The sequence below is a fragment of the Xiphophorus maculatus genome, chromosome 4 (genome assembly GCF_002775205.1).
Source record: "Xiphophorus maculatus strain JP 163 A chromosome 4, X_maculatus-5.0-male, whole genome shotgun sequence".
NCBI lineage: Eukaryota > Metazoa > Chordata > Actinopteri > Cyprinodontiformes > Poeciliidae > Xiphophorus > Xiphophorus maculatus.
The window spans coordinates 9,085,174-9,098,598 of NC_036446.1; the positions used below are offsets into that span (position 1 = coordinate 9,085,174).

General features: G+C 37.5%; 1 protein-coding gene across 5 annotated transcripts in view; it reads left to right on the plus strand.

The window, feature by feature from the left end:
• LOC102224043 (transcription initiation factor TFIID subunit 4-like) overlaps positions 1-13,425 on the plus strand; it is a 101,849-nt gene that overhangs the window by 13,653 nt on the left and 74,771 nt on the right. For all 5 annotated transcript variants that reach the window (XM_014472916.2, XM_023332978.1, XM_023332981.1 and 2 more), the window contains 5 exons: positions 313-435; positions 830-919; positions 1,335-1,544; positions 9,938-10,013; positions 10,925-11,039. In XM_014472916.2, the coding sequence (XP_014328402.1) occupies positions 313-435; positions 830-919; positions 1,335-1,544; positions 9,938-10,013; positions 10,925-11,039 (614 nt within the window). The remainder of the gene's footprint in view (positions 1-312; positions 436-829; positions 920-1,334; positions 1,545-9,937; positions 10,014-10,924; positions 11,040-13,425) is intronic.

Below are 13,425 nucleotides of genomic sequence, written 5' to 3' on the forward strand. Positions count from 1 at the left end.
TAATCAATAGATTATTCAATTACTAAAATAATCATTAGTTGCAGTTGTCCCTCTAAGCAATCAGGAACGCATAGATCTACATAGACACATGAACTCAGGGAAAATTACTTTTAATTCAAAAAGATCCGCACTAGTGCATAAATATCCATGTGACCAGTAACATGATTGGAAACATTCAAAACATTCTATGAGCTTAGATAGAAATATCTATTCTATGTAAAGATAGATAGAATAGCTTGATCTTTATTTTCTAATTTAATTTATTTTCCCTTTTTTTTTAACATGGTAAAAAATATTCACTATGTTTCACAGGAGATGCAAGAAAATGTGAAGAAGTGTAAGAATTTCCTGGCTACACTTATCAAGCTGGCGTCTCACAACTCTCCATCTCCTGAGACTTCCAAGAACGTCAAAGCTCTGGTTCAGGATCTGCTGGTGGGTGTGAGAAACCAAACAAACTGTATTTTCTTCATTATTACATGAAGTGTATTACAGCTATTTTTAATATGGCAGATATTAATAAAATGGTATTTCTTGAACATCTGAATAACTTCAGGTGGTAAATAGCTTAATTGAACTAGTCAACTTTGACCTTTTGTGTGTTTTGTATTGAATATTTCCAACCTGTAGATGGCAGCATGAAACTTTTTCCAAAATCTACTTTTTGAGCTCATAAATTTTCAACCTTTGCTTTAGAATATACTTTAAGGTTTTAGGATGGGGATTTGAAAGGCTTATTGTCTTTGCAAGTGTTTGGGTTTCAACATATTATGCTTAAATCACAGTGTTAATCTGCCTGGTTCTTGTTTCTCTCCTTTCTACCCGACAGGATGCCAAGATTGAACCGGAAGAGTTCACCAGCAGGCTGCAGTCTGAGCTCAAGTCGTCTCCACAGCCTTACCTGGTGCCTTTTCTCAAGGTGGGGTTTTTGTTTTTGGGATATTTTTTTAATCTATCAATTAAAATTAAAAGGCTAAATAGATTTATTCTGGTATTAATAGCTGCAGCAGACATTTCTTTGAACTTTTTTACATTTTCTCACATTACGACCACAAAGTTTATTTTATTTGGAGTTTCTGTAACAGACCAACAACAAGTAGCTCACAATTATGAAGTAGAAGGAAGAGTGCACTTAGTTTTGAATTATTATCACAAGTAAATATCAGATGTGTATGGTATGTTTGATACGCATGCAGCACTTTTAGTCATAGTTTAATAAATAACAATAAAACAACCAGTATACCCAGCTGGTGAACTTGTTTTTACAGCTGTATAAGCTGCTTTGTGTTTCTGCGTGACTGCAATCTTCATGACCTCCCTGTGTGCGTCAACAGAAGAGCCTCCCGGCCCTGAGGCTGTCTTTGCTGAATAGTCAGCAGTCCCTGACCCAGCCCCTGCAGCAGGGAGTCAAACCAGCAGCCGGCGGCACCCCTCCTGCCATGGTAGCTGGGCCAGCTGTCCGCATACGGCACCCTAACAGCGTCAGCACCACTGCGGGTGCCAGCGTGCTGCCCGCTGGGACCATCGGACATGCAGCTGCCATGGTACGTACAGAGCACAACTGTGCTCCGGTGCAGACACAAACACGACAGCCATGTTTACGAGCACGGGTCCAATTTAAATTGAACTGAAGCCCTCAATGACTCATGAGAAGAAAACGCTTACAGTGTTGTTTTCTTGACATCCTGAATTCATTAAGCGGGTATGAGGAAATCCTTTGGATCACTGTTATATCATTAGTTATTGGTTGATGGGTTTTTATATCAAGCTGTATTGTTTTGCTGGAGAATGTAGAATTCTGTGATTTAATGCATCACATCTAAGAGTGAGTCTAGTAATGACGCAATTCCCCTCAAAACTTCAGTGATTGGGAAAGAATAGATATGAATGCACTCAGATCTCTGAAAGTACCCCACCTTTGATAAATGGACCTCAATAAATTGCAGAAAAACCAAATGCTTTCTATTCTAGCATCATTCTAGCTAGATATTTGACCACTCTTCTTATCAGAAGTGGTAAAGTTAATTTAAATTTATGGGTTTCCTGGCACAAATCCTGGGTTTTAAGCACAGTCGCTACATTTTTATTCATGCTGAGGTTAGGGTCATTCCACAATGCTAATATAATTCAAAAATCTCTTTTCTTGTGTTTTTGCATCATTGTCTGGCTGGAACACCCAGTTCTGTCCAAGTTTCAATATTCTGACCCAAACTTCTGCCCTCGGAGGAAAGAAAGTTGGTTACTTGATCTTGAGGAAGTCAAAATGCCTTCTGGAGAAAATGAGACATAAGTATGATTTGAGACAAAAGTTGAGTCATTTGATCCCATGACAAGAAATATGTTTGGAGGTGTCAAGATGAAAGTTTCAGTGGAAAAAACATGTCACCAGCTTCCAAGCATGATGATGGTAGCATCATTCTAAGTGTCGTAATGGTACTGATGCATTGCACGAAGTGGATAAAATATAAACCAAAGACTAAACCTCTAAATACTTGAGCTTCTTTCCAAATCAACAGTTGGATGATTAAAACTTGGATGATCCAACAGGACTATGATTACAAACACGTATCAGAACTTAATAGAGTTTAAATAAAGTTTCATTGCATTTCACTGAATTTAAACATGACATAATAGATAGCTGGAAAACAGAAACCTTAATAATGGGTTTCATTCTTTTTTGCTGCTCTCAAAGCTTGAAATCTTTGTAAAATTCAAATCACGCAGATATCAAATGGGTATCACTGTTTGGTGGTCTCCTTCTGCAACTACAGGATCTCCTTTAAGAGTCAAACTTTTTAATATATTTAATAACACAGAAAGACTGCTTCTTGTCAGCCATGTGACAAGAAGCAGTGGTGAAGGTCAGCCAAATCACTACTCCACCTGTCTCCAACAATCAGTGAGAATGTTTCCAGATTGAACAGAATTAGGTTGTAGTTTGAAGGCCCAAATCTGGCTGTTCCAAAGTTTAATATTTAGTGTTTGCATATGACATTTATACTGTGTGCACAATTATTAGACAAGAGAGGAATTTGATCATATTATCATTTTTATGCATACTATCCGCGCTGAATAAACATGGATGCTTATTGGGTTTAAGCTAATCAGGTGATGTGTATTTGTGTAATGAAGGAAGGTGTGGCCTAAGGACATCAACACCCTTTTATCAAGGTGTACATAATTATTAGGCAGCCTCTATTCCTCAAGGCTAATGGGACCAAAACAGATTTAACTCACTCAAAAAAAATAAAGAATTGTTAAGTCTTTCAGAGGGATCAGCACTCTTGAAATTTCCCAGATATTTGTGTGTGATCACAGAACCACCAAACCCTTTGCTGTAGATCGTCAAAAGTGTTGTAAAAAAAATTGGCAGAAAAAGTTGGATGCTAACACAAAGAATTGGAGAGGAACTCATACTCCTCTTTGTGGTAATAATACTCTAACTTTTATCAAAAGTTCACCAATCAGAACTCTGTGGCTTATTTTTGACCCGCTGATGTCAATGTTGGCTTTTCTGCTGTGAGGTTTATTGTATTAGGAATGTTTATGATGTGAAAGAGAACAGTTCCCCTAAAATGCGGTTTTACTATTTTAAAAAGGCAGAACTAGCATTACAAAAACAGCTGTCCCTTTGTGCATAATGTAGAAAATTTAGATCTGTACCCAAACTTCAAGATTTTCAGAGCGCTGCCAACATTACCATATTCATCATGTCCCGTGATAGAGGTTGAAAGCACAAAATAATAAAAAGCTACTTTACTGTCCTCCATTCCCCCCTTCCTAGATAAGAAGTCACAGAGTCTTTCTGTCTCACTGTTTTGCAGCCTGAATAAACCATAGACATGTTAGTTTCCTGTTGAAGAACTTATCTACTTGTTCTCCTTTTCTTTTTAGTCAAAGATAGTCAAAATGATTAACTTGGACTCTCTTTCTCTCAGTAATGTGTCCACACTGTATACTCTATCTCTAGGTGTTGAGATAATAAGAGTAGATGAACAGCAGAGCACACATCTAGAAACCAGTAGCCTCACCAAACAACTGTAATGCATTACAGATTGTTTATGAGATTGTTTAAGCTGAAGATATGCGGTCTTCTGCGGTAGGGCAGATGTTTTCACACAGTTCAAGTAAGGTCAAACTCAGATTAGCCTGGTTCAAGTGGAAGGTTTGGGCAAACTACAGGGTTCTCTCAACTCTCACTCTCATCTTCTGTTTCACCTTTGACCTGATTGCTTTCTTCTCTGTATTTTCCCTTATCTTCCTCCTTACTTTAACTCAATTTTTCTCATTCGTAACCATTGAAAGGCAAAGATTGAGAACAAATGACACTTGGGAACATTTTGTCAACCTTAAAATACATTTCGTATCACAGCTATGCAGATGATATTCAGTTGTGAACCTTATTTCACCCAAATGAAGTGTCTAAACTTCAGTTTTCTAAAGTGCCTAGATTCTATTTAACAGTGGATGGCAGACCGTTTTCTTCAATTAACAGAAGACAGAACTGAAATAATTATCTTTTTGAAGCAGGAAAATGCATGTCTTGGACAAAGGAAACACTTGGATCTCTTGGTTTTTGGGCAAAGCCACTGTTGGAAAGCTTTGTATAACCTTTGAATATACTTTTCCTTTGGATGCACGCGTCAAGTCTCATTTCTGTTTTTATTATCGGAAAAGTATTGCCAGACTAAGCTCCATTGTGTCATTTCCTGAGCTGAAAATAATTCATGCTTTTGTTTAATTTCAATTAGATTATTGCAAACCACCATAGACATGCCTTAGTAAAACCTCCCTAGATGATTGTAAATTCTTCAAAAACCTGCTGCCAGGGTTCTGACAAAATCCTCCCAAGTTTTCACATGCGGGTCCAATCTTGGTGCTGCTACATTGGCTTATGGTTTATTTTATAGTACAATTAAAGACTCTTTTACTGACTTGGAGAGCTCTTTATGGACAGGCACCAGGTTATCTCAGAGGTCGGTGGACTCTGTGGCCGCTTTTAAAAGCCAGTTAAAGCATTATTATTAAAATCTGCTTTTTATTAAATTCTCTTGTTTTTTTATTCATTGCTGTGAAACACTGTGATTTTTATATCTTGAAAGGTGCAATATTAATAACATTTTACTTTCTTGTTACATTTACTGTATGTGGAAACTTGCAAAAATTATATATAGTTTGCAAATAAAGATGTTTATAGTACAAATTACTTAACAATACATAAACACATTTACAGTTTTGCAGATGGTCCGAGCAAATTTATTGGTAATTTGAATTATAGAAAAAATTTTTAAAATGCTAAAATTATTATAATACTCGGGGTAAAATCACACTTGAAAAGATACATTATATGAAGTTAAGATTTGAGGAGATTAATTCATTATGCAGGTAGGAATGAAAAAAAAAATGCATTTAATTCTCTTTTAAAATGTTCACACTTTAGGCTGGTCCTTACATAGTAAATTTCTGAGTGTGGACCATAATGATGACTGAGGCCTTGTTAAAGCCTGGTTTTGGAAGGACTGAGCATTCTGGAGGATTCATAATATTAGAACAGTTCTGCTAAATAAGATAGATTTTCACCATCTTATGAACAGCTTTATAAACACGTGAAAGGGTCCTAAAAGTAATCCTTGAACAAAGAGGTTTCAAATTTACAGATTTTCAGTGTGATATGTGCTGTCCTTCTATTTTTTCCTAACAAATGTGCAACTAAATTTAGGAGCAAATGTAATTTGTGCTGTATTCCTACAAACACCAGAAGGTAATAGATGTTATAATTTGAAAAATCTGCAAGAAATAAAAGCTTGCACTCGTGCATCTATGTTTGTTTGAGGGAAATGGTTGTACTCTGGCAATATTTAATTAATAAATATTCTGCACTAGATGAATAGCGGGATGTATAATTACTGGTCACTACTCTCAAATGAACCCACATTGTAGAAGAGATGTGTAGAGAACAGGATAAGTTTATTCTCCAACAGCCTACAGAACCATATCACATCAGCACACTCTCACTTCAGTCAGGGGGATTTTTGATCCACACTTTTGCACAATTCTTCATCCAACTGAGACTTGTTTGTAGTTGGTAGCTGTTTATAAAGGAAAATATTTTACCACAACAAATAATTTTGTTAGAGGTCTGGACTTTAATTTGACTTTCGCATTACTGTGTTTTTTTTTTTCAGCCGTAATGTTGCAGATATTTTGCAATGATTGCATTCAGTTGCAATGATTGCAAATTTCAGCAGTTGGATAGATGGCCTCAGATTTTTCTACAGAATACTGTAGTCTGACAGGTTTGCTGTCTAAAACAAAACTGGGAAATTCTTAACTTCACTGATCATCTTAGGGCTGCACAATCCTAATCAAAATGGGGATCATGATTATTTTTCTAAATATTGAGATAAATGTGGATTTATAAAAAACATCCATTCATTTTAATCCCTAAATGTCACATGAATACAGAATATTTTCCATATTTTTGTTGTACAATGTACACATCTTTGCTTCTAAATAAAATTGGTCTTTATTATTCAGCCAGATTTAGATACTTTTAATACCAAACAGCTTACAATGGCTTGCCAAAGAAGAATTAAACCTTTATACATTTTGTCAAATTATAACCACTAACTTAAGGGTATTTTATTGTGCTATATAATAAATAGACCAACGCACAGCACTGTATATTTGTAAAGTGAAATGAAAAAGAATAGGTCTTCAAATTTGTTTTAAAAAACAATCTCCGTGTGTCATAAGTCTTTATTTGCAAACCCTTCTAACCCTTTAGTAAAATATTCAGATTCTAAAAACTGAAAGCCTGGACAAGGGAGATCATCTTTTTAGAAAAAAAGTACAAAAAGATACTCTGATACTCTGGTGGCGCTGAAGAGAGCCGTATCTCACGTGTGAGAATCTACTGACTATACTATTACTTGTGCATCATCCTAAACATTTCTTGGCTTCTATGAAAGATGGTGGTGGCAGAATCATGCTGTGGGGATGCATTTCTGCAGCAGGGACAATCTGACTATGCTTGATCTTTTTTCAAAGAAAAATGGGCAAAAACTTCAGTCTCTAGACAAATAAAATCCCAACAAAACATATAAAACCTAAGAAAAAACACTGAAAATGTTGTTTTTACTGTGACAAAATTAATCAAAGTCTGGGTGTTTTGAATACTTTAAAAAGGGTATTCAAGTAAATGTATAAAATGTTTTTAGATATAAATTTTTATTCTATCTGATGAATATCCTTTTAATTTGATAAATTTTAATAAAAAGGGGATTGATTGTGTGCTTTGGGATCATGTGAGTAGTCATCCCAGCATCAAAGAATTGGTTTAGTCGAGGTTCTGCTCTTAGAGCAAAATGAAAACAGCAGTTTTCACTTATCATCTGCCTTAAGCAGGACCTGTGGGTTAGACACCTGATATGCGTTAGTGTGGCGTTCCATTTGTGGTACCAAATCATAATTTTGTGAACAAAGATAGAATTTTATTAACTTTTGAACTGTGCATAACAGTACTGTGCATAACAGTATCATCCCCAACTGGGATGATATACTGCATGTGCTTATGTTTGACAGGGTTTTTCAACAAACATGCTTGCGTCATAAGTCTAGAGGAAAAAATCTGAAAAAAAAATCTGTATTCTTAAATTATAAAGTTAAAACATAATCTTTACCAAATAAAGATTATGTTTCATGGAGAGCTTGAGATTTTAATTAGAATTTTGATTATAAATATTGTAAATCATTGCCCAGTTATAATTGAGAGTACATATTTATCTTTTAGAATAACTGTGTGTAAAAGTACTGTCCAACTTTGTAGCAGTGATCACCTCTGAAATCCAAAATGAAACTTATATTTATTGAACTTTAATTTAAAATGATTGCACTAACAAAAACAATTGTGTTTTATACATTAGTCATTATATTCAGAAATCCAAGCTCAACATTTGGCTAAACATAATTTAAATGCAAACTTGGTACTGTAGTTTGCTGTTAACCCCTCTCTTTGTGATTTTTAAACTTCCTACCTTTTCTAGCTTTTATTTTTTTTTATTCTGTATTAACTGTGTCGCCAACTAGCCAGAGGTACTAGCTATCTCTGCCTATTATGAATGTATTTTTACCCTTCCCTCCCACTCCTGCAGACCCCTGCAGTGGATCTCTGGGAAAAATAGCCTCTGTCTTTTTTCAGTAGCTTGAACAGTAATATAGCATGTGTCAGGGAATGGAAAACAAGGCTAAAAAATATGCAGCAAGAAGCAAAATGGTAGGAATGGATGGCTGAGCCAGAGGGTCGGCCGGTGGCTGCTACCAAGGAAGGAAGTGACTCTAATAGCCCAGCATCAAGCACCCTTCACCCTCCCCCCCCACTCTATCTGCTCCATCTTCTTTTTCCCCCTCTTTGTCTAAAGTACTATTTCACTGAGGTCTTGACTTCATTTTGCCTTTTTATCTGGAAATACCAGCAAATATAGGTCACTCACAGAGCACCTTGCGAAATTATTGATACGCATGAACATTTTGCCACATTAGAACCATATACCACAATGTGTTTAATAGGATTATTATGTGACAGACAAACCCAAAGCCATCCAAAATCCTGAAGTCTAATGTAATAATGAATAGTTTTCATTCTTAAACAAATGAAAATATTACATTTGTGGCATACATATCATCTGCTCTCTTTACTCTGACACTCCAGTTCATTAGTCACATTTGTGTAATTTAATAGTTGTGTAAACAGTTGCTCTGTAAAGTCCTCAGAGCTTTGTTAGAGAACATTTGTGAACAAACAGCATCATAGAGGAACACAGCAGGCAGGTCAGGGATAAAGTTGTGAATAAGTTTTATGGCAGGGCTAGGAGATAAAACAACATCACACACTTTAAATACAGGCAGCGGTCTTCAGTCCATTATCTAAAAGCCCTACTGCTCACCTACCTAAAATATTACTGTTCAACCGAAATGACATGCTGTTCACAGATTCACAGGAAAGAGTGGAGAATCAGCTGACAGGTGTACATTATGTAAACCATTTGCATGTGATATCATGATGAGAAGAAAGTCATGAGAAGTCTTGTTTGTAGTCATTTTCATTGGAAACAGACAAACGTGGAAGAAGGTGATCTGACCAGATGAAACCAATGTTGAAAACTGTGGCCAAGATGCAAAACCTATTTGAGGAGGAAAACAAATACTGCACAATATAGGGGCTGAAATAAGTGCAGGCCACACTTTTTAGATCTTTATTTGTGAAAAAAAGTCCATTACAAGGAGTGTAGATGATTTTGTAATTCATTTCAATCTGAACTAGACTAACTGGTAGTGTGAACCTCCACATGTGGCTAAATGATCCAACTTCTTCAAATGAAGCAAAATTTGTGCTGCAAACATTTTTGTTTTGTTTTAATAAGTTTTAATAAGTGTTTCCAGAGGTCATCTAAGGTCAGCTAGCCCTCCACATTAATAAAGTCAAACACATTTGGTGTCAATCACCTGTGCTACAAAATGTTACCTGCACAAACATGGCACAATTAATTTATATAAGTTTTTTTAGTTATATATAACAAACAAAAATTTTTGCTTCAAATGCAGCACATTTGATTGACACCATATTTTAAAATTTTAGAAGCACAAACAAAAAAAAAAGTGCTGCACAAATGCTTGACACCACTTTTGTTTTAATTCGAAGACAGTTCCTGCAGATAAATTTAAGTAGATAAAACACAAGCAGCTGTCGGTCAGTTTCTCATTCCTATTCTCTTGCAAAGGGTAAAAGCTGATTTTCTCTTGAAAGGGATAATCATTTATAGAATGAAGGAGTGGTTAAAAAGTTGTGCCGTAATAAACGTTTGTAAATTTTCCTTCTTTTCCTCTTTCTGATTTTTATCTCTCTTTCAAAATTCTTTAATAAAGTTTTTCTCCTTAGGGCGTGAAGACAGGAGGGACTGTCAGTGGTCCGGTCCGGATGCCCATGGTGATCACACAGTCCATTAGACCGCAAGGTAAGATGCTTTCAGGGCATCTCCAACCTTATTGGACATCACTGAAGCGTTCATGTGTCTCAGAAAAATAATAACAAAAGAAACTTTGCGATGGGAGGTGACACATTTTTAGTTAGAGATACAGAAAAATAGATTGAACTTAAGGCTGCCATTAGTGAAACTGTAAATGTTCCCTCGGTAGGCTGGAAGATGTGTAAACAGACAGGAGCCGCAGAGAGAACAGGTGCTTTTTCCTGCCCCGTTGTAGAGCCTCCTCAAACATTTGTGCTGCTGCTTACTCACACTGATTCACAAACACTCTTCCCACAGAAGCCCGCAAATATCGCCCCCAACGCCAACTGAGTGGAACGCTCCCCTAAGAGAGCCGCGTGCTCTCAAGTGGTGCGTGTGTGCGAATGAGTGTGTGTACCTGTTTTCGCTTGAGCATGTGTCTGTGTACGATCGGAGGTGCATACAAATTTGATCTACCCCTCTTCCGAAGATCGCCTGCAGTGAAAGATCTGTAGGTTGTTTTATGCCCGTAAATTGGAATGCGGGGATAGATCTAAAAATACTTCTCTGCGCCTCTTGGCTAGGAACATGCCTGTTAAAATCAAGTTTAAATTCACTCTGGCAGTCCTTGTGCCTCTCCGGAAAAACGTGTCTCGGAGCAGGATGCGTTTTAGGAGTGTAAGGAGAGCCGCTGAAGCACAGTGATATTGACAGAGCGACGCCAACCTGGGTTGGTTCATCTAAGCCCCCCACCTTCTCTTCACCCCCCCTGTGAGGAAGACAGAGACAGCTAAAGGTAGTCCTTAGACAGGAGGATATCTGATGCAAATAGAAGGGGACACTTCAGTGATAATATTACTTTTCTTTTGTATTTAGCTTTTCTTCCTTCTTTGTTTTTGTGTGTCCCCTCTCCTGAACAGGAATGATAGGGAAGGGAGCCATCATACAAGCAGGCAAAAGTCCCATGGGCCTGCCTGTTCAGATCTCTGGGAATCAGAAAAACAAGCTCAACGACCCCGGAGGAGGCTCTTTCAGGTACAGACTCTGTGTGAAACACATGTCATTCCCAGATGCCACCACATGGGGGCAGCATTTTATCAAGCAGCTTTCTCCATGACTACAGGCGACTCTCTCAGCTAAGGCTATGAGTGTTTATTGGAGCTGCCTGCCTGGCCACCTGGCTGCCTGCCTGCCAGTCTGCCTGCCTGCCTGGCCGGCTGGATGATCGGTGGTCCTTTCTCTCTTCGTGCTCATCACATAGCAACACATTGCCAACCAATAGATCACCCTCACACTCGCCCTCTTTGTGTCAGTGTCACAAGTCATTGGCAGGACTGCAAATGAGCTAAATCTTAATTTAGAAAAAAGATAATTGTGTCCAGATGGTTGGAAATTCTGGATGCTGTACTGAAAATACCTTTTGGTTAAGTCAGACATGCGGTATTATGCCTGCAGCTTTGCTCTCTTTCTCTCTCACTCTCTGGTCTTGTCTCTGCTTCTGGTGGGCCTTTGTCTCCAAAGATAAAAGGTTCCTCGCCCACATGCTGGCCTTTGTGGTCTATGCTGTGCGTGTTTTTTCTGTTTGTGCAGCATTTCTGTGCTGGTTTGTACGTACATGTTTGCATTGCTTACATCTTGTTTGTACTCCTGCTGGCGTGCACTTTTAAGACTTTGAGAATATTTGCAGTTCAAGCTTGGACTCACACTCGAGTAGGAGCAGGAGGCTTAGGATGACCTCAGCATGACTGGGCCAGCACAAGAAGAGTCTGGGTCACATGGGCCAGCGGGTTCATGGTAATGGCCTCCGTCTCCTGAGGGGAAAGGCATTGCCCTCGGCTCTGATTGATAAACCAATAAATCTTTAGCTGCCTTGGTAATTAAGCTGTCAGGCTCGCTTGTTACTGACGACCTTTTCCCCCCTGCGGTGATCACAGTGGCCCACCACACATGAACGAGCTGGTTTCATCATGAACCCAATAACGCACACGGCACCACAGTCCCAGAGGAAACACGTCCTGACATCACGCACCATATTTTCCTTTAATAAAGGTCAGCTGATAAACACATTTTACACAGTATTTGGCTTCTTGCAAAGAGGGCTGGATGATATGGCTGAACGATATAAGCGGTTTATTTCTATCAGCCGATATCAATAATTATTGATTAGTGGTTTTTTTTTTGTTTTAAGTATGTGAAATACTGCCAAACTGGTGGTAAGACATTTACTGTTTTATCCGCAGTTTTCCACATTGCTGCTTATTTTTAAGCAGTTATGAGACACAGTGGCTAAACCTTAAACTGCTGCTGTGCAAGTTACTGAACAGGGTGTTGCTAGGTAACCAACAAGTAAGTGAGTTGCTAGGTAACCAAAGAGTGAGTGAGTTAGTTGATGCCTTTCACCTTGCCTAGTTGGCTGTGAGAGGTTGAGAGGCTAATCTATTCTGTGCCTACATTCCCCAGAATGCTGTACGGTTTTGGATCAGAGATTAGTGAAATAATTGAACATTCTATCAGACATTTTGTCTATTGATATTGATCACATGTCTGTTGCGATATATAATGTCAATAATTTATTTTCTAGCCCTACTTGCAGATTTATTCTGTTTTTGAATTTTCAATTCATATTCAATTCAATTCATAGAGTATTTTCTCAAAGTCTTGGGGATCACTTTGGGCCTTTGTGTACGTTTAGGTCAACAGTGATTTTTGCATTGGAACTCTAGCATAGAAGTTCATTGCTGCCCAACAAGTGATTTAAGAGTATTTGTCACAATTTCATTCGACAAATCCATGATAATCACAACTGGCTAGTGCTTGAGATAGAGCAGGATTTAACTGGAGATATTGTGATGTTTCAATATCTAATATTGATAGACCTCAATGACCATTTCTCATCTCATCTTGAATTTCTTCAAATTGGGACAAGAAGACTTGGAAGAGATTTTAATTAATATAAATTAATACTTGATTAAACAACTTGGAGGAGGTGATTACTTTTTCACTTTGTGACAGCTTGGTTGGGATGGTTTTTGCCATTGGCAAATGAGCTCATTCGAAGACTGATTTTGTGTTTTCTCATATTATTGTTGTCTGATATCAACATTAGTTTGATGCGGTGCTGAAAATATAATAAAAAGCAAAGAAGAAAATGAATGTTTTGAAGCTCAAATATGTTTTCTCACCAGTTTTTTCATGTCTTATTTTTGTGTATATGTTTCTCAATACATAAAGATTTAGCTCTCATCAAACAAACTTGCTGAACTTGGTTTGCATTTTGTTTTGTCACAGGCTTCGTTGTGCTCTATTACCTGCTGTATCAGAATGTTTTCATCGTTTCAGACATTTTCTAGTGAATGTGTGTGTTGTGGTTGTGCAATTAATATTTTTTTCCAATTACATTGGGTTCCAACAATTATGTGGA